Source organism: Musca autumnalis, unplaced genomic scaffold (genome assembly GCF_047663935.1).
Source record: "Musca autumnalis isolate F117 unplaced genomic scaffold, ASM4766393v1 scaffold_3, whole genome shotgun sequence".
Taxonomy (NCBI): Eukaryota; Metazoa; Arthropoda; class Insecta; order Diptera; family Muscidae; genus Musca; species Musca autumnalis.
In genome coordinates, this window is record NW_027411866.1 from 29,747,011 (window position 1) to 29,767,993 (window position 20,983).

The following is a 20,983-nucleotide window of genomic DNA, read 5'->3' on the forward strand; positions in this document are numbered from 1 at the left end:
GGTATGACCAGGAGTTTCGTGCTGCTACCGAAGAGAAAAATGCAGCATATAGAGCTAATTTACAATCAGTAGCAACGCGTAGCGCACGAGAGAGATATCGGGAGAAAAGGAGAGAAGAGAAACGGCTTTTCCGCAAGAAAAAGAGAGAAATGGAAAAGCGGGAGTGTGAAAAAATCGAGATGTACAGGAGACAGAATGAAGTCCGAAAATTCTACCAAAGAGTGAAATATCAAACAGATGGCTTTGGTACAGGCACATCCTCCTGTAGAGACCAGCAAGGTAATCTGGTAACAGATACAGATAGCGTGCTCAGGATATGGAAGGAACATTTCTCCAATCTGCTGGTATCCAATAGTAGCGAAGACGATGATACCACAGATCCAATCCCAGAAGATGGTATAGAATGTATACCGCCCGGCCAAGATGAGGTAGAAACAGCAATCAACCGGCTGAAGAATAATAAAGCAGCAGGAGCCGATGGCTTACCAGCCGAGCTGATTAAAACCGGAGGCGACGCGCTGATAAGGTGTATGCATCAGCTATTTAGCACCATCTGGCAGAAAGAACGCGTACCCGACGATTGGAACCTGAGCATCCTATATCCCGTCCACAAGAAAGGAGATAAGACTGTATGCTCAAACTAAGGGGCATAAGTCTTCTCCCTATTGACTATAAGATAGTGTCAGGGATATTGTGCGAACGACTAAAGCCAATGGTCAACGAAATAATTGGACCATACCAATGTGGATTTAGACCTGGCAAGTCCACCATTGACCAGATATTTACCCTGCGGCAAATCCTAGAGAAGACCCAAGAGATGCAGATCGACACATTTCATCTTTTTGTCGATTATAAAGCTGCATTCGACAGTCCCCTCCGATCAAAGGTATTCCATGCAATGTCTGAATTTGGTATTCCCGCAAAGCTCATCCGGCTTTGTAAGATGACTCTAACTGATACTAGGTCCTCAGTTAAAATTGGAAAGAACCTCTCCGAAGAATTTTGTACCAAAAGAGGTTTCAGACAAGGAGACAGCCTTTCGTGTGACCTATTCAACATTTTGCTGGAAAAGGTAATACGAGATGCAAATGTCAAAAGAAATGGCACAATTTACACCAATAGCCACATGTTACTTGCCTATGCTGATGACATAGACATCATGGGACGATCAGTAAAGGAAGTAACTGATACCTTTAGGAAGGTCGAAGCAGAATCTGCGAAAGTGGGTCTGGCGGTAAACGGCGAAAAGACCAAAATGATGGTGTCGACGAGCAAAGCGTCCATAGAGCTCGGACCAACTGTAGAAGTTGGTACCTACAATTTTGAGGTAGTTAAAGACTTCGTCTACCTCGGTACTGCCATCAACACAAGAAACAACATCAGTTATGAAATAAGAAGAAGCATTGTATTGGCCAACAGATGCTACTATGGTCTAAGTAAGCAATTTAAAAACAAAGCCACATCTCGTCAAACAAAAATAACACTATACAAAACGCTGATACTACCCGTGCAAATGTATGGCTCCGAAGCATGGGTACTTGCGCAAGCAGATAAGGCAGTGCTTGGTGTGTTTGAGAGGAAAATTCTTCGAAAGGCCATATCATGAGAATGAGCGATGATGAACCCGCTAAAAAGGCGTATGTATACATGCCACATGGCGGTGCACGCAGAATCGGCAGGCCTAAGGTTCGATGGAGCAAACAAGTGGATGAAGAAATGGAAAGGCGCGGTATTCCAAAAAGTCAAGCGAAAAACAGTGAGGAATGGAGATATTTTCTTAGTTCGGTCTATGGAACAAATGTTCTGTAATGGGCCAACTAAATAAGTAAGTAATCCCAGAGGGGAAATTATTTGTCAACCTATATTTTCATGAAAAACATCAAAATTATGACTTTATTTACCACTAATATATTGCAGCTACCGTGATGTATTATTTGTGTTTCATAACCTTTTGAAAATATGCATCAAATCTTTGCATTCTTAAAAGAAACAAAAATGTACATGGATTAAAAAACAGTCTCGGCAACTCTTTTTTTCATTTTCGACATGAAAATTCTAGTGCCAGTGTAGTCGACAATTCAAAAAATGTAATTGTGATGGTAAAAAATTGTGTATGTATTGAATTTTTCGAGCTGTCACTGCCATGTGTAAACGCTGGGTCAATGATATGATATGGGACCTTCTGTTTATCGCCGAGTCCGAACGGCGTGTCATAAGACACCACGTGTAGAGAAGTTTTACATGGCTGAAATACTCAGGAAATGTCGCCAACATTACTGAGGGGTATTTTGCCCCCGCTGAAAAATGATTGATGTTGCGTGGCCAGGGAATCGAACCCATGACTTTCAGCATGCAAGGCGGGCGTGCATACCATCGCACCACGGTGGCATCCAAAACATATTTCTAACATATATTTTTCTGCATGCACGAGGACAAGTTGATACTAGATACTGGATTGTAGAAATAGTAGCAAGGTCTTGAATATACATACATAAGTGTCAAAAACAAAATTTGAAAATTATTTTCAGTTTGTTATTGAAACCCTTAATAATTAATTTAAAAAATAATTTCATAATTAAAATAATCAGCCGAAACAATATAAGGAAAAGAAATAAAAGGATCAAATAAGTGTGCGGAATACGTATGTAAGTAGACCATTATCCAAATATCTGCTTTTGATCTGCTTTTTATTGTCTTGAATAAATAAGTTTATAATCGTGTAGTTTGACCTTTTGGAGTCGATTTAGCCCTGTCCGTTTTAGTTCTGTCTGTCTGCCCAGCCGTCTGTAGCGTACAAAAGTCTCCACCGGATCAACCGACTTGCTCCAGAATCTAGGTAACGTAATATTAATATTTTGCCTCCCCCACAAAAGTTCAAAAAATTTCGCTAAAATGATGCGCACTATAACTTTAGAACATAACAAAATTTCTTGCAGACAGAGATCAGTCCGAAGATGGACTAAAGCGGTATAATCTTTCGGGTAATTTTGAGAAAAAATTCAATGTTTTACCGCAAAAGTCCTATTGAAGGCCAACTCTCGGATCGTTTTGAATTTTTTGCAACAGATTGTACTCGATGTGACTATTACAAAACGAAAATTAGCCGAAAGCAATACAAACCCATAAGGCCAAGTTGGTTTCGACAACTTTCGAAAGAATTATACGAGTTGATCGGAACTTTGGATATAGTAATATATCGGCCAATCTTATATCAAGTTTGAAAATGATCTGTTTCGGGTATGTCTCCCTCTGAAATTCAAACAATGTCGCCGTTAGTGCCATTTTGCGGATAGTTTTGTCATTTTTGCAGCAATGATCCTAATTAAAAAAGTATACTTATTTTCTTGGGAAAGCCCGTACTTCCTGAAACAAGGGTTCCAAAAATCAGCACAATAACTTCTCAAATAAATAACCGATATAATCACAGATTCGATTTTGTAATGTTTATTGCCAATTTTATTATGTTCAATCGGAACACACCTTCTGGCACCCCCCACAAAATTGTTTAAAACACCAGGTGAGAACGGCCTTGTGTATTGGTGTCTTCTATAGATGGCAGACTTCATATATGTATATCGTCACCTGAAATGCCCAAACACGTAACCCTCAACGTAACCCCTTGAGGGTTACGTCTTTGGGCATTTCAGGAGACGATATGTAGAATAATTCTATTTCAGGTCTAAGTGATTAGGAAAGTTTCGGAATAAAATTCTTCCAATTAAGGTATCACTGTGAAGGGCACGTACCAAAATAAGTCATCTTATAGCCGTATTCCATATAAAGAAGACTACATATTCTTACAGAAAGCCCCCTATCGCAGTAGCCTGTAGTTAGGATGCCTTCTATTTAGGTTTTCTGCGACTAGGAGACCATCTTTGATAACGAGACTTCAAATTGACGTATTCTTTAAATAAGAGACCTCAGTAGTGCGATTCTCAAACTCATTATACCCTACACCACTATGTGGGGAGGGTATTATAAGTTGGTTTTGGCCAAAAAGTTTGTAACGTATCGAAATAATGGTCGTAGACCCATACTTATATATACCAAAATGAATGTCTCGACGAGCTGAGTCGATCTGGCCATGTGTGTCCGTCCGTCAGTCCATCCGTCCGTCCGTCTGTCCGTCTATCCATCTAAACCTTGTAATCACGCTACAGGTCGCAATTTTGATCGGATCGTCACGAAATTTTGAATGTTGATGGGGGTCCCGGAGGGGAAGAAGCCTATTGATTTTGGTGATGGTCGAATAATATTTAGGGGTCGGAAAGGACAAAAAACTTAGGTGGGTAAAAAGACAACGTTTTTTTCCAAAGCGAATATCTCAGCTTCTATATGGGTATACCAAAAGCAAAACCTGACAATGAAAGCAGAAAATATCACCTTTCTAATGATGTAAAGTAGGTGCTCGAAGGTGATCAAACAACGAAGATATCACAATAGTAGCAAATAAAACCCCAATTTTAATTTTTGCGATTTTAATTATATTGACAAATATCACAGCTTTGGTTGAAAATTTTCCAAAAGCAAGGCCTGACTATGAAAGTAGAAGATCCCGTCTTTACAATGATGCAAACTAGGTCGGCGTAGGTAACCAAATAACGGAGATAACGCATTAGTCGATAATGCATCCCATTTTCCGATTTTTTTGTAATCACGCCACAGGTCGCAATTTTGATCGGATCGTCACGAAAATTTGAGGGTTAATGGGGGTCTCACAGATAAAGAAGCCTATTGGTTTTGGTGATGGTCGGATAATATTTAGGGGTCGGAATGGGCAAACACTTATTTGGAGAAAAGTCAACATTTTATTTCAAAGCCAATATCTCTGTTTCTTTAAGAGGTATATCAAAAGTAAAACCTGGCAAGGAAAGTAGAAAATATCGCCCTTACAACGATGTAAAGTAGGTTGCCGTAGGTGGTCAAATAGCAGAGATATGGCAATAGTCGATAATGCATCCCATTTCCGATTTTTTTGTAATCACGCCACAGGTCGCAATGTTGATCGGATCGTCACGAAATTTTGGCGGTTAATGGGGGTCCCAAAGAGAAAGAAGCCCATTGATTTTGATGATAGTCGGATAATATTCAGGGGTCGGAATGGGCAAACACTTATTTGGAGAAAGGTCAACGTTTTGTTTCAAAGCCAATATCTCTGTTTCTTTAAGAGGTATATCAAAAGCAAAACCTGGCAAGGAAAAAAGAAAATATCTCCTTTACAACGATGTAAAGTAGGTTGTCGTAGCTGTTCAAACAACAGAGATACTGCAATAGTCGGTAATGCATCCCATTTTCCGATTTGTTTGTAATCACGCTACAGGTCGCAATTTTGTCGTCACGAATTTTTTGGGAGTTGATAGTCGGTAATGCATCCAATTCTTCCATTTTTTGCAATCAAGCTACAGGTCGTAATTTTGTTCGGATGGTCACGAAATTTGGGTTTGGGTTGATTATGGGGGTCCCAGAGAGAAAGAGGTATATTATTTTTGGTGGTAGTCGGATTATATTCCCTAAAAGAAATGTTTAGTGGTGTAGGGTATCAAATGGTCGGCTCCGTCCCGGCTATAGCCTTTGCTCACTTGTTTTTCAGTTACCTACAAAAATCGGTAACTTTAAAACGAAAAATTATGAATGAAAATTTCAAATAAAAGTTGACAACACTGTGCTATCGGTAGAACTTTACGACTGATTTTGATTGGTCGTAAACTTACCGAATAAAATCGTTAATTACCGAAATTATAAGCATTTTAATTTTACCGATTTTTGTCGGTAACTCCAAAAATATGTTAGAGAATCGCACTACAGTTTATAAATTGTACAAATAGGATATCTCCAATTCAGATCTTCTACGCCTAGGAGACGGTCCGTTGAGGTCTTCGTTAATTAAAAATCTTCCTTTTTGTGCCCCTCCGTTTTCTCTTAATGAAAGACCCCCTACTGATGTATACTACAGTTAGAGGACATCCTATTGACATTTTTTAGACAAAGAAGACCTTCTGTTCCGTGGTAGAATAAGAAAAGGTAGCAGCAATACCCAGCTGACTGAACTGGGTTGTAACGTTAGTGTCAAATTTCATATGACATTTTATACGTTTATTTCTATTTCGATGCACATTAGGAACATATATTTTTTGAGAAAAAAAAAATATATCATTCGGAAAAAACCATTTCCCAGAAAGACTTCTTCATATCAATGATATGTAACCTCCTCCAAGTTCGAACGATAAGCCGCGCAGTAAATCCCCGCTTGTAGAGGCGATACAACGTTTGTTAATATGTGAGGTCTTTTGTTAAAATTTAAAGAAATAAAGCCCTAATAAACATGTGCTTCTTTGATTTCTAAAACAAAACATTGAAACATCTTCTCCTTTTTCTATGAATTTCCAGCGACCCCAAACTTGTCTGCAAGAATTCTACTTTCTGCGAGAATTTATGCATTTAGTGGAATGATGTGGAAACATAAAAATTGAAAATGTAACGAATTTTCATTCATGTTTTCCAAAATATTCAACCAAATGTAAAAAATTATTAGTTTTTTAAATTCCAATAATTTATAGACATTTCCTTGTTTTGTTTACAAATACAACTGGCAGTAACGTTACAAACAAAAACACATTCCTTTGTGGTTGTTGTTCGAGTTGTATTTGTTGTAGTATTAACTTTACCTTATATTTGTTCTACCATGCTTCTGTTCGTTATTGCGGCTTTCTATATTTAAAAGAGTACCTATTCATGTCTCATTTTACTAGGGTACGGTCTTTAGAGGCCTTCTATGGTTAGGAAAGTTAGTATTCGTGTTTTCTGTAAATAAGGGATCTTATATCGATGTATTCTGAAGTTATAATAACCCCGTTTAAAGTATTCACAATTTAAATTATATCCTATTGTGGAGGTTTCATTAAGTCCTTTGTATAAAGAAGAACTTCTATAAGGCCTCATATTGGGATCTTCTGGAAATAGAAAACATTCTATTACAAAATAACTTTTTTTTGCGATATTTTGAATATGAAATACCGCATATTATTGTGCCACCATGGTATAATGGTATCCACAACTACATTGCACTCAGAATATCTGCGATTCGATTACCAGGCCAGACAACATCAAATTTTTAACCGCCGTAAAATACCCCTCAGTATAATGTGGCGACATTTCCTGAGTATTTTTGTATTTCATAAGACACGCCGTTTGGATATGGAGATAAACAGCATTGAGCTAATATGAATCGGAGTGCACTCATTGATATGAGAGTAGTCTTCCTTGTCCCTCCTGGGAACATTATTTCTATAGAAGTTTTGGGGTAATATGAAGATTTCCATTAGGGTCTTCTGGGAATTAGAAGTCATCTAGCAGGTATATACTGTTTAGGGATTTTCTAGAAATAAATCCTCCCATTCAGATCTGCTATATAAAATACTTTTATTTGAACAGAAGACCACCTGATATACGTGTCAGACAATTTGAAGTCGGTTTCGCCATGCCCGTACGTCCGTTCATGTCTGTCTGACTGGCTGGAGCACACGATAACTCATAAACGGATTAATCGGGTGTATTCGATTTGGTCCATTCTCTTCGTACATCGTAATATTTCTACCGGACATCTTCTTCTTCTTCGTGTATCTCTCACACAAAAAATTCAAAATTTTTCGCAAAGCGCAGTTAAAATACAGTTTCCCTCGCGGTCCCTTATACGATGATTTTTTTCCTGAGATAATTACCCTTAAACTTCTCAGAAACGCTGTATTCATGAACTCAAATGACTGATGACCACGATCATTTACGAATTGAGTATTAGATTCAGACGAAACTATTCACATGGTAAAATTTCTTCCGAAAGTACCTCACGTTCCAACAAGGTCTATATTGGAAAACATCTTCGGGTACCCCCCCTCACAAAAGGTCAGAGTTTTCGCTTAAATCCAGTTTAAGTGCTCTACGAGGATCGTTTGCAAATTTTTATCGAGAGTACTCTTTGTAGATTTGTTTACAGTCATATAATATTTTTCATGTTCAAGTCCATGCTTCCTGACATTGAACCATTATGCCATCAAGTTCGAAGATGGACAATATTGGCCATCGTTTTGGTATAGCCTTCATATAACAGTACTTCCCGATTGTAGGTATTTTGAGAAATTTAGCTACTTTTTCCTGACCGCACTATATGTAATAAGACATTTGAGGTTTCCAGTGGTCACAAATTTTCTCCACAAAAATGCTCAATATAGGTCCATGCTTTGATATGTCCCCATATAATGGTACCTCCCAGTTTTCGGTATTTTGACGATTTTTTATACATTTTTTGACCGAAATACTCGTAGTTTGATATTTTAAGTTCGCGGTGGTCCCAAAACTTCCCCTTAAAGAATTGTCAACATAAGTCCATGTTTTGGTATAGCCCATATACACTCTGGTTCCTCTTAATAGAACCAACCAATTTTGCCTACAAATACCGTTATATCTAACGATTGGAGAGGAATTGAAAATTATATTTTTGTGGACATGTAGAGTATATAGTAGGTGATATTTTCAATACCTAACCTGTTACACATATGCGTTATAACGGTACTTTTTACTCGCTTTATGAAAAATGTCAAAATATGGGCATGTTTCAATGGTTCACCAGGATAGAACCAACGTATAAAATTTGCACAAATCGTTTGTCAGATGAGGAAAACTTTTACAAAAAAATACTTATAATTAAAAACAAGTAAGAACGGCGTTGAGTTCGGCCGGACCGAACTTGTTATACCCTCCACCACAAGTTGTATTGAAGTAAAATGGAATAATTAGTTTCCTTTCGTGTATGAAGAAGACTTAATACTACATTTCAGCAATTTCGGTAAAACAATGTGAGGCACCATTCTATGGGGGCTATTTCAAAACGTCGATCTATACCGACAAATTTCTGACGGAAAGTTTTTAGGCTCAAAGAAGACTAAATACCAAATTTCCTATATTTCGGTAAGAGAATGTGGCTAAAACTAAAAAAATACCGAAAATCAAGAAGTAAGCTTCTATGGGGATATAGGAAGAGGTGGACCTATACTGATAATACTCTTCTGGAATATTTTATAACTCTTGGAAGATGAAATAACGAATTTCAGCCATTTCGGTTGGATATTGACGTCACAATCTTCAGTATTACGAAAATCCGGAGGTACCGTTCTATGGGGGCTATATCGAAACGTGGACTTATACCGACGAATTTAATTCAGAAATGGGGCAATATGAAAGCGTGGACCTGTACAGACATATTTCTGGCGAACAGTTTTATATCACATTGAAGACTAAATACCAAATTTCAGCCATTTTGGTGGAATGTTGAAGACACAACCTTCAAAATACGAAAAATCGGGAGGTACTTTTCCATGGGGGCTATATGAAGGCGTGGACCTATACCGACAAATTTAAAGGGGAAGTTTGAGTACCCCCAACGAAGTCTAAATACCAAATTTCAGCAATTTCGGTGGAATATTGAGGTCACAACGTTCAAAATACCGAAAATCGGGAGGTACCGTTCTATGGGGGCTATATGAAGGCATGGACCGATACCGACAAAGTTCTGGGGGAAAGTTTTATACCACCAACGTAGACTAAGTACCAAACTTCAGCCATTTCGGTGTGATAATGAAGCAAAAACCTTCAAAATACCGAAAATCGGGAGGTACCGTTCTATGGCCGCTATATGAAGGTGGGGACCGATACCGACAAAATTCTGGGGAAAAGTTTTATACCCCTAAAGAAGACTACGTACCAAATTTCAGCCATTTTGGTAGGATAATGAAGCTAAAACCTTCAAAATACCGAAAATCGGGAGGTACCGTTCTATGGGGGCTATATGAAGGTGTGGACCGATACCGACAAAATTCTGGGGGAAAGTTTTATACCCCTAAAGAAGACTACGTACCAAATTTCAGCCATTTTGGTAGGATAATGAAGCTAAAACCTTAAAAATACCGAAAATCGGGAGGTACCGTTCTATGGGGGCTATATGAAGGTGTGGACCGATACCGACAAAATTCTGGGGGAAAGTTTTATACCCCTAAAGAAGACTACGTACCAAATTTCAGCCATTTTGGTATGATAATGAAGCTAAAACCTTAAAAATACCGAAAATCGGGAGGTACCGTTCTATGGGGGCTATATCAAAACGTGGACCGATATATCCCATTTTCAATACCAACCATCCTGCAAGTAATAAAAACTTCTGTACCAAATTTTGACTCTCTATCTTTAAAATTGCGAGCTGTATCTTGATTTCAACAGACAGACAGACGGACGGACGGACGGACAGACGGACATGGTCAAATCGACGTAGAATTTTATGCTGATCAATAATATATATACTTTATAGGGTCTCCGACCAATATTTCGATGTGTTACAAACGGAATGACAAATTTAATTATACCCTCCATATGGTGGAGGGTATAAATAAAGCCCGTTAGTGTCTATTGCCAACAAATTTCGAGCAAATAAAATTGTATTGGTGTCTTGGAATATGATGAATCTCGATGCTTAGAGCTCAAAAGAGATTCTTATGAAGAAATCGATAAAAACAATTTATAAAGTCAAAATTGTATATTGAGTTGGGTTCAATATTTTCAAGACTACAACAAAAGTACAAAGAAGTTACATTTGATAGCTTTATAGTAAGTCCGAACAGAAGAAATATTATAAAGATAATTTCAAATATCTGCCTTTCCAATTCAATGATTGATATTTTATCTGAGGAAAATGAATGGAAATCGATGGGTTCCGCGCAGTTTCGTTGGCTGTGGTCCAAAAAATAAAGAAAATCCAATCGACGAACGCTTCATGTCACCATCAAGGCTTGAAATGTCAAACGATCCCAAGACATTTGATGTGCACAAAGAACTTATTGATAGGGACATCCAGAGGTCAATTTTATCGAAAGAAAAGAATTTACTTTTGATGTTTTTGAAGTTTGCACATGGTTTGTGTACCGAAAAAATATTTCTCATCCATTATAATACAAGAAAGACCACCTTTGTTTCTGTGCATTTTACGTTACGCAATATCTTCTAAATCAAAGCCCTTGATGTTGACATAAAGGGTTTAGCGGTGGGAGTTTTGATATTTTTCGGAGCTGTAGATGTCTACAGCCAACGAAACTGCGTGGAACCCATCGATTTTCATTCATTTTCCTCACATAAAATATCAATCATTGAATTGGAAAGGCAGATATTTGAAATTATCTTTATAATATTTCTTCTGTTACGGGCTTCTACTTACTTACTTACTTACTTAGCTGGCCCATTATAGAACATTTGTTCTATAGGCCGAACTAAGAAGAGATCTCCATTCCTCTCTATTTGTAACTTTGCACTCTGGAATACCGCGCCTTTTCATCTCATCATCCACTTGTTTGCGCCATCTATTCCTTGGCCTGCCAATTCTGCGTGCACCGCCATGTGGCATGTATTCATACGCCTTTTTAGCGGGTTCATCATCGCTCATTCTTATGATATGGCCTAGCCAACGCAATCGCTGCATCTCGATACGTTTAACTATATTGATGTCGTTGTATAGCAGATACAGCTGGTGGTTCATGCGACGTCGATATTCACCGTCAACGCAGATTGGTCCGTAGATCTTTCGAAGAATTTTTCTCTCAAACACACCAAGTACTGCCATGTCTGCTTGCGCAAGTACCCTGGCTTCGGAGCCATACATCAGCACGGGTAGTATCAGTGTTTTGTAGAGCGTTATTTTTGTTTGACGAGATGTGGCTTTGTTTTTAAACTGCTTACTTAAACCAAAGTAGCATCTGTTGGCCAATACAATTCTTCTTTTTATTTCACAACTGATGTCGTTTCTTGTGTTTACGGAGGTGCCGAGGTATACGAAGTCTTTTACTACCTCAAAATTATAGGAACCAACTTCAACAGTTGGTCCGATCTCAATGGACGCATTGCGCGTCGACACCATCAACTTGGTCTTCTCACCGTTTACCGCCAGACCCACCTTAGCAGATTCCCCTTCGACCTTTATAAAGGTATCAGTTACTTCTTTTACTGATCGGCCCATGATGTCTATATCATCAGCATAAGCAAGTAACATGTGACTATTGGTGTAGATTGTGCCACTTCTTTTGACGTTTGCCTCTCGTATAACCTTTTCTAGCAGGATGTTGAAGAGGTCACACGAAAGGCTGTCTCCTTGTCTGAAACCTCTTTTGGTACCAAACTCTTCGGAGAGGTTCTTTCCTATTTTAACTGAGGACCTCGTGTCAGTTAAAGTCATTTTAGAAAGCCGGATGAGCTTTGCGGGGATACCAAATTCAGACATGGCTTGGAATACCTTGAAACGCAGCGGGCTGCCGAAGGCTGCTTTATAATCGACAAAAAGGTGGTAGGTGTCGATCTGCATCTCTTGGGTCTTCTCCAGGATTTCCAGGGTAAATATCTGGTCAATGGTGGACTTGCCAGGTCTAAAGCCGCATTGGTATGGTCCAATTATCTCGTTGACCATAGGCTTTAGTCGTTCGCACAATATCCCTGACACGATCTTGTAGGCAATAGGGAGTAGACTTATGCCCCTATAGTTAGAGCATACAGTCTTATCTCCCTTCTTGTGGACGGGGCACAGGATACTCAGGTTCCAATCGTCGGGTACTCGTTCTTCCTGCCAGATGGTGCTAACTAGCTGATGAATACACCTTATCAGCGTGTCGCCTCCGGTTTTGAACAGCTCGGCTGGTAATCCATCGGCTCCTGCTGCCTTATTATTCTTCAGCCGATTTATTGCTGTCTTTACCTCATTTTGGCTGGGCGGTATACATTCAATACCATCTTCTGGGATTGGGACTGTGGTATCTTCGTCGTCTTCGCTGCTATTGGATACCAACAGATTTGAAAAATGTTCTTTCCATATCCTGAGTACACTATCTGTATCAGTTACCAAATTACCTTGATGGTCTCTACAGGAGGATGTGCCTGTACCAAAGCCATCAGTTTGATGCTTGACTCTTTGGTAGAATTTTCGGACTTCATTCTGGCTCCTGTACAACTCGATTTTTTCACACTCCCGCTTTTCCATCTCTCTCTTTTTCCTGCGGAAAAGACGTTTCTCCTCTCTCGTTTTCTCCCTGTATCTCTCTCGTGCGCTACGCGTTGCTACGGATTGTAAAGTAGCCTTATATGTCGCATTTTTCTCTTCGGTGGCAGCACGACACTCCTCATCATACCATGGATTCCTTGGTGGAGGTCTCTGGTATCCAAGTATGGATTTTGCGGCTGTTTGCATGGAGTGGGCAATGCTTTGCCATTGCGCTGATATGTTATCGGGATGAGGAGTGCTTTGATTAAGCAATTGGGCTAGTTGAGTGGAATATGCTGTGGCTATCTGTTGTGATTGCAGCTTACCGATGTCTAACTTTCGTGTTGTGTCTGTTCGCACTTTGTTTGCTACGTTTAAGCGGGTGCGTACCTTTGCTGCAAAAAGGTAGTGGTCCGAATCAATGTTTGCGCCTCGGAACGATCGTACATCCAACACGCTCGATGAATGTCTTCCATCTATCACAACATGATCAATTTGGTTTCTTGTTTTCTGATCTGGAGACAGCCAGGTGCCCTTATGAATATCGAGATGATTAAATCTGGTACTGCTAACTACCATGTTTTTTTGCAGCTGCAAAGTCTATCAGCCTCATACCATTGTCAGATGTTTCACTGTGGAGACTGAATTTCCCGACTGTTGGGCCAAAGATATTCTCCTTTCCAATTTTGGCATTAAAATCGCCTAGAATGATTTTCATGTCATGGGCAGGGCAACGGTCATATGTTTCTTCTAAGCGCTCGTAAAATATGTCTTTGGTCTGTTCGTCCTTTTCTTCAGTGGGAGCATGAGCGCAAATAAAGCTGATGTTGAAGAATTTAGCTTTTATTCGAATTGCAGCAAGTCTTTCATTCACTGGGGTGAAGCTGGATACCAGATGTTTTAGTCTCCGACTAACTACAAATCCGCAACCAAATCATGCTTTACGTCATGGCAACTATAATACAGTGCGTCACCTTTAGGTGTTGTTGTGACGCCTTTCCCAATCCATCGTATTTCCTGTATGGCAGTAATATCGGTCTTGTACTTTTCAAGTACGTCTGCCAATGCGAAGACTGCACCTTCTCTATAAAGAGTGCGAACATTCCAGGTGCAGATTCGCAGATCATGATCCTTAAAACGTTTGCGGGGTTCGTCAACTTTAGAGGGGTTTGTTTTTCTTTTCTTTCGTTTTTTCATAGTAGGCTGTTTTTTCTAGGGGAGGGTTACTAACCCGACGCCCAAACCCAAGTTTTTAACGTTCTTATGGGTGAACGCGCGGCACATGTTAGCTCACTACCTTTAACGGGTGTTAAAGGCAGTTCCCCAGGTGACACCACGGGGAGGTCAGTGTCCACTTGAGATGAAAGAGGGACCAAGATAAATCCTGGCCTTTGCCATGTTAAAACCGTTCAGGACCGTTGCTTGGTATCTTCCATCCCCTACGTCACCTAGGTTATGGTCGTAATAATCCATTGAAATAGCTGAAATTTGGTTGTTGTTGTTGTTGTAACAGTTCGGTTGTATTCGGAAGCTCTTTCCTGAAAATTATAAAGGAAGAATGGAACGAGAAAAGAAAATGGAATATATTATTAATCAGTTGTGTGAATAGGATTTGATGTTGGCAATTGAAGGAATTGTGCTATTTCAATTGGATGTGACCACAAATCAACAGGGGTTAGATTTGTGGGGGTGGGCGGACAGTTGAATAGATGTGAAGTATCGTGAGGGCTCTGATGGCAGGAGGGGCACCTGTTTATGGTACCGGGAACAATGCGTTCTCTGTAGGAATTGAAAATGCTACTGTAACCAGACCTAAGTTGTGCCAGTATGGAACGAGTTTGCCTTGGAAGAAGCCTCTCACTATCCGAAATTGCTGGATGATGTTGATTTAGGACTTTATTGTTTTTGTACACACTTATGGCTTCGGAGACCGCCCGTTGGTGCACAATGTTCAGGGAGTCCGTGTAAGACAATCGGTTGACGTCCGATGGAATGACGTCTTGGATGTCATCACGGTAACACCTGAAGTCCTTACGGATGGGTCTAGGTGGTGGATCTTCCATCACTACGTGATGGTTGGGGTGACTCGGCTGATGGCTAGCCAGCAGGAACTGTCTAGTCAGCAACACACGTTCCCACGACAATTGGATCTTCGTTCCGGAACGACCCGGGAACATCCCGGCCAGAGATTGTCAACCCAGCGACAGCTGTATCAACTGAAATTTGGTAGTCTTCGTTGGTGTTATAAAACTTACCCCTGGAAATTTGTTGGTACAGGCGAACGTCTTAATACAGATCCCATAGAACGGTACCACCCGATATTCGGTATTTTAAAGGTTTTAACTTCATTATCACACCAAAATGGCTGAAATATGGTACTTAGCCTTCGTTCGGGGTATAAAACTTTCCCCCAGAATTTTGTTGGTATGGGTCCACGCCTTCATATAACCTCCATGGAACGGTATCTCCCGATTTACGGTATTTTAAAGGTTGTGTCCTCAATATTCCTCCGATATGGCTGAAATTTGGTATTTAGTCCTCATTTGAGGTATAAGACTTTCCATATGAAATTTGTGTAAATGATTCTTCATGGTTAGCGACATTGTTTACCGAAATTGCTGAAATTTGGAATAGGTCTTCTTCATAAACGAAAAGAAACTTATTGTTCCATTTTACTTCAATACCACTCGTGGTGGAGGGTATAACAAGTTCGGTCCGGCCGAACTCAACGCCGTTCTTATTTGTTTTTACCCTCAGCCTTTAGGCTAAAGAGGGTATTTACATTTTGATACGACCAAAAATGTGCCTCATCGAAATAATGGATTTAGACCCCAAGTATGTTTGTACGATATCCGTTTCAGACATTTTTGAGTAGATCTAGCAATGTCCGTCCGTCTGTCTGTCTGTCTGTCCGTCTGTCTGTCTGCCTGTCTGGCTGGCTGGTGCGCACGATAACTCTCGTACGGATCAATCGATTCGGTTCAAATTTTGGGTATCGAAATATTTTGTGCAGATTCGATTTAAGTTCGAAGATGGGCCATATAGGTCCACTCCTTTAGGTACCTCCCCGACAAATGTTCAAAAATTGCCGCAAAACTTGTGCGCACGATAACTCTTGTAGGGAATAACCGATTTGGTCCATACTTTGCACATCGTGTAATTTCTACCAAACTTAGATGAGGTTCCAATATGGACTCAATCGGTCCACTCCTTCGGGTACCTCCCACATAAAATTTCGGAAAAGTTTAGTACCTGTAGGCCTATTTTGTAATTTTTTAACAACTTTACTCATTGTTTATTTTACAACAATTTCATTTGTTTGTTTTGTAGTTGTTACAAAAACAAAAGAAATTTTAACAACTTTTTGTTCGATAAAAGTTACAGAATAGGCCTACTGGTCTCGAATCGCTTTGATTTTTGTTTACACAAGTTGTATCCGCTGTCCTCTATACGACGCTGTAAGTTTCATTAGGGGCAAGTCCATACTTCCTGAGGAAATAGCCTGAAAGTTACAAAAAACCCTATGACACCGTGTGTAGTGGTTGGAGCGCAAGATAACTCTCGAACGGATCTGCCGAGTCGGTCCAAAATTTGGCTTTCATAATATTTTGTCCAAACTTAGTTGAAGTTCAAAGATGGACTATATCGGTCCACTTCTTCGGAAAACTTGTGCTTACGATAATTCTTGAAGGGAGTAACCGATTTGGTCTTTTGCACATTATGCAATTTCTACCAGACTTAGATGAGGTTCCAATAGGGACTCAATCGGCAAACTCCTTCGAGTACCTCCCACACAAAATTTCGGAAAAGTTCAGTTTGGGACCTGCTCTCGAATCGCCTCGAATTTTGTTGTAAGATCTTGTATTCACTGTCCCCTATACGAAAGTACAAGTTTCCTCAGGGGCAAGTCCATACTTCCTGAAAAAATAGCCTGAAAGTTGGAAAACAAACCCTATGACACTATGTTTATGGGTGGAAGCGCAAGATAATTCTCGAACGGAAATGTCGATTCCGGCCAAAATTTGGCCTTCGTAATATTGTTTCCAAACTTAGTTTAAGTTCGTAGATAAGCCAAATCGGTCCACTCTTTCAGGTACCTACCCCACAAAAGTTCAAAAATATTCGGAACAAGTAAAAAAAGTATCAGTCGGCTTTGCCGACAGAGATATACCCTCAGCCTGTGTATATTGAAACAATTTTTTCCCAAAATACGTATGTATTTAGGGGGTTTTAAAAGTTTTTGGGCGTTTGAACAGACAAAAATGTTGATTAGGATTAAAGATCAAAAGTTTTGCGGAGGAGATACTAAAAGGAATGTATCGACATTGACCATTATGAATGTGGATCTCCAGCCACAACATATGGTGCCATAGGGGGGTTTTACACTCATCGGGATGTTTGCTCAAGAAGCATGGACTTGCCCCTAAAAAACTTTTACCATCGTAAATGAGGCAGCGAATGCAAGTTGCTTCAAAAAAATTCAAAGTGATTCAATAGCAGGTCTTAAAGAGAACTTATCCAAAATTTTGTGTAGTAGGTACGGGATGGAGTGAACAAATATAGTCCATATTCGAACCTGATCTATATCTGGTAGATATTATGAGAACGTGTAAAGTATGGACCAAATCGGTCACTCCCATCAAGAGTTATCGTGCCCACAATTTTTCCAAATATTTTTGAACTTTTGTGGCGTAGGTACCTGAAGGAGTGGACCGATATGGTCCACTTCGAACTTAAACTAAGTTTGGAAACAATATTACGAAGGCCAAATTTTGGCCGGAACCGGCATTTCCGTTCGAGAATTATCTTGCGCTTCCATCCATAAACCTGGTGTCATAGGGTTTGTTTTTCAACTTTCAGGCTATTTTTTCAGGAAATATGGACTTGCCCCTGAGGAAACTTGTACCTTCGTATTAGGGGACAGTGAATACAAGATGGTACAACAAAAACCAAGGCGATTCGAGAGCAGGTCCTAAACTTAACTTTTCCGAAATTTTGTGTGGGAGGTACTCGAAGGAGTTTACCGATTGAGTCCATATTGGAACCTCATCTAAGTCTGGTAGAAATTTCATAATGTGCAAAGTATGGACCAAATCGGATACTCCCTTCAAGAGTTATCGTACGCACAAATTTTCCGAACATTTTCGAACTTCTGTGGGGGAGGTACCGGAAGGAGTGGACCGGTATAATCCATCTTTGAACTTGAACTAAGTTTGGACAAAACGTTACGAAAGCCAAATTTTGGACCGAATCGGCAGATCCGTTCGAAAGTTATCTTGCGCTGCAACCACTACACACGGTGTCATAGGGTTTTTTGTAACTTTCAGGCTATTTTCTCAGGAAGCACGGACTTGCCCCTAATGAAAATTACAGCGTCGTATAGAGGACAGCGAATACAACTTGCGTAAACAAAAATCAAAGCGATTCGAGACCAGGTCCTAAACTGAACTTTTCCGAAATTTTGTGTGGGAGTTACCTGAAGGAGTGGGCCGATTGAGTCCATATTGAAACCTCATCTAAGTTTGGTAGAAATTACACGATGTGCAAAGTATGGACCAAATCGGCTATTCCCTACAAGAGTTATCGTGCGCACAAGTCTTGCGACAATTTTTGAACATTTGTGGGGGAGGTACCTGAAGGAGTGGACCTATATGGCCCATCTTCGAACTTAAATCGAATCTGGACAAAATATTTCGATACCCAAAATTTTAACCGAATCGATTGATCCCTTCGAGAGTTATCGTGCGCACCAGCCAGACAGACAGACAGACAGACGGACGGACGGACATTGCTAGATCTACTCAAAATTGTCTGAAACGGATATCGTACAAACATACTTGGGGTCTAAAACCATTATTTCGATGAGGCACATTTTTGGTCGTATCAAAGTGTAAATACCCTCTTTAGCCTAAAGGCTGGGGGTATAATTAAAGCTCGGAGTTTTCAAAATTCCACCTGAAATTTATCGGTATAGGTCGACGGTACCTCCCGATTTTCGGTATCTTGAAAGTTGTGGCAATATACCACCGATATGACTGAAATTTGTTATTTAGACTTCCATGGTGGTAAAAATATTGCAGAAGAAAATTATCAGTGTCTTCAAATAGCCCAATTTTCGGTATTTTGAAAGTTTAAGCTACATTATTCAACCGGAATAACTGAAATTTGTTATTTGTATTCGGTACAGGTCAACGTTTTATACAGTCTCCATATAACGGTGCTCCCGATGTTCGTTGACTATCCAAATCCAGAATATCCAGGTTTTGGTCTAGCCGGTATTGACCAATTTGTATATATTTCGCCCAATTTGGAAAATGGTAAATATTGGTCCATGTTTTGGGAAGAACAACGATGACGCCCTATGTGAGCTGTTTTGAAGGGAGTATTATCAGTTGGGATATATGTACTACTCCTGCAATAAAAGGAAGAGCTTAGTACTTTCATAAACGGAATTAACTATTTGGTCCTACTCACTTCATTACATTTCGTTAACGCTGTTCTTACTTGTTTTATCGTAATTTTCGGCCAAAATTGCTGCCATTTGGCATTTGTGGTTCCCAGTGCTGAAAAAAATGTCCATAGCTGACGGCATTATGCAAAATTAGGTATTTGGTGTCTCCACTGGTCAAAAAAAAACTACTCCACCTAAAATTGTGGACATTGGTAATTTCGCAAAGAAAGCTAACTAAGTATTCCATATAAGGTCAGAATGTTTCATGGTGGAGGGTATAAAATGTTCGGCCCGGTCCAACGTATTATTTTTTACTTGTTAATTAATAATATGTTCCGTTAATTTTTTTTTTATCTCAACATACTTTTATAGTTCCTATAATCTATAGACAATTTTTTGAGTCTCAAACAAATACTAACAAAATATGGCACAACCCAAAGAGAAAATTCCAACATTCAAATGCCTTTTGGTAGGTGATGGTGGCATCGGCAAGACAACTTTGGTGAAACGACACTTGACCGGCGAATTTGAAAGGACATATATTGCTACACTTGGTGTTGAAATACATCCAATCATTTTCAATACTACACGTGGTCCAATACGATTCAATATTTGGGATACAGCGGGCCAAGAGAAATTATATTTGTTACGTGATTATTACTACCTTCAAGGCAAGTGTGCCATTATCATGTTCGATGTAACATTTCGGGTCACCTATAAACACGTACCAAATTGGTATAAGGATTTGGTACGTGTATGCAAGGATATACCGATTGTGTTGTGTGGTAACAAAGTGGACGTCAAGGAACGGAAAGTGAAACCGAAAAATATTACCTTTGACAAAAAGAAGAACTTACAGGTTGGGGGGAAATAAAAAAAATTTTAATTTTATTAAAATATAATTTAAAATTGTATTTTCTCTTTTCTCGACAGTACTACGACATCTCAGCAAAATCAAATTATAACATTGAAAAGCCTTTCCTGTCTTTGGCCCGTAATTTGCTTGGTGATGTCAGTTTGGAATTTGTGGCCACTCCTGCTTTGTTGCCCCCTGAAATCAAAATGGATCGAGATTGGCAGATGCAAATCGAACGAGATTTGAAAGAAGCCAACGAAATAGTTTTGATCGAAGATGATGAAGAAGATTAATAAATTATCAAATAGTTCATATTTCTTTTTTGTTCTTGTTTTCTATTAGAACCATTTTATTTTTCTTCTTATTATTATTTTTGTTTGTAAATTATTTATATACGTTCTCCAACTACATGCATTACTCCTAATAAACTTTCTTTTGGTCGCTAATTTACCGAAAAAAGATCGTTAATTACCGTACTTATAAGCATATTAATTTTACCGATTTTTGTCGGTAACTCAAAAAATGTGTTAGAGAATCGCACTACCGGTCTCGAATCGCGTTGAAAACAGGTTTTATTTGCGCTCCTTATACGATGTTTATATTTTTTTCAGGGACA

The 20,983-nt window shown here is 39.4% G+C and overlaps 1 protein-coding gene across 4 annotated transcripts in view; it reads left to right on the plus strand.

Annotated features, from left to right (window-relative positions):
* Nucleotides 1-20,681, plus strand: part of LOC141397430 (GTP-binding nuclear protein Ran-like) — a 67,549-nt gene extending 46,868 nt beyond the window's left edge. Inside the window, exons 2-4 of one of the 4 annotated variants that reach the window (XM_073973582.1) lie at nucleotides 19,248-19,377; nucleotides 19,985-20,370; nucleotides 20,445-20,681. In XM_073973582.1, coding sequence (XP_073829683.1) covers nucleotides 19,287-19,377; nucleotides 19,985-20,370; nucleotides 20,445-20,660 — 693 coding nt within the window. In that variant the 5' untranslated portion in view covers nucleotides 19,248-19,286 and the 3' untranslated portion in view covers nucleotides 20,661-20,681. Of the gene's footprint in view, nucleotides 1-2,625; nucleotides 2,646-19,247; nucleotides 19,378-19,883; nucleotides 20,371-20,444 lie in introns of those variants that run through there. The other 3 variants (XM_073973584.1, XM_073973583.1, XM_073973585.1) reach the window with 3 other exon arrangements.
* The last annotated feature ends 302 nt before the right edge of the window (nucleotides 20,682-20,983 follow it).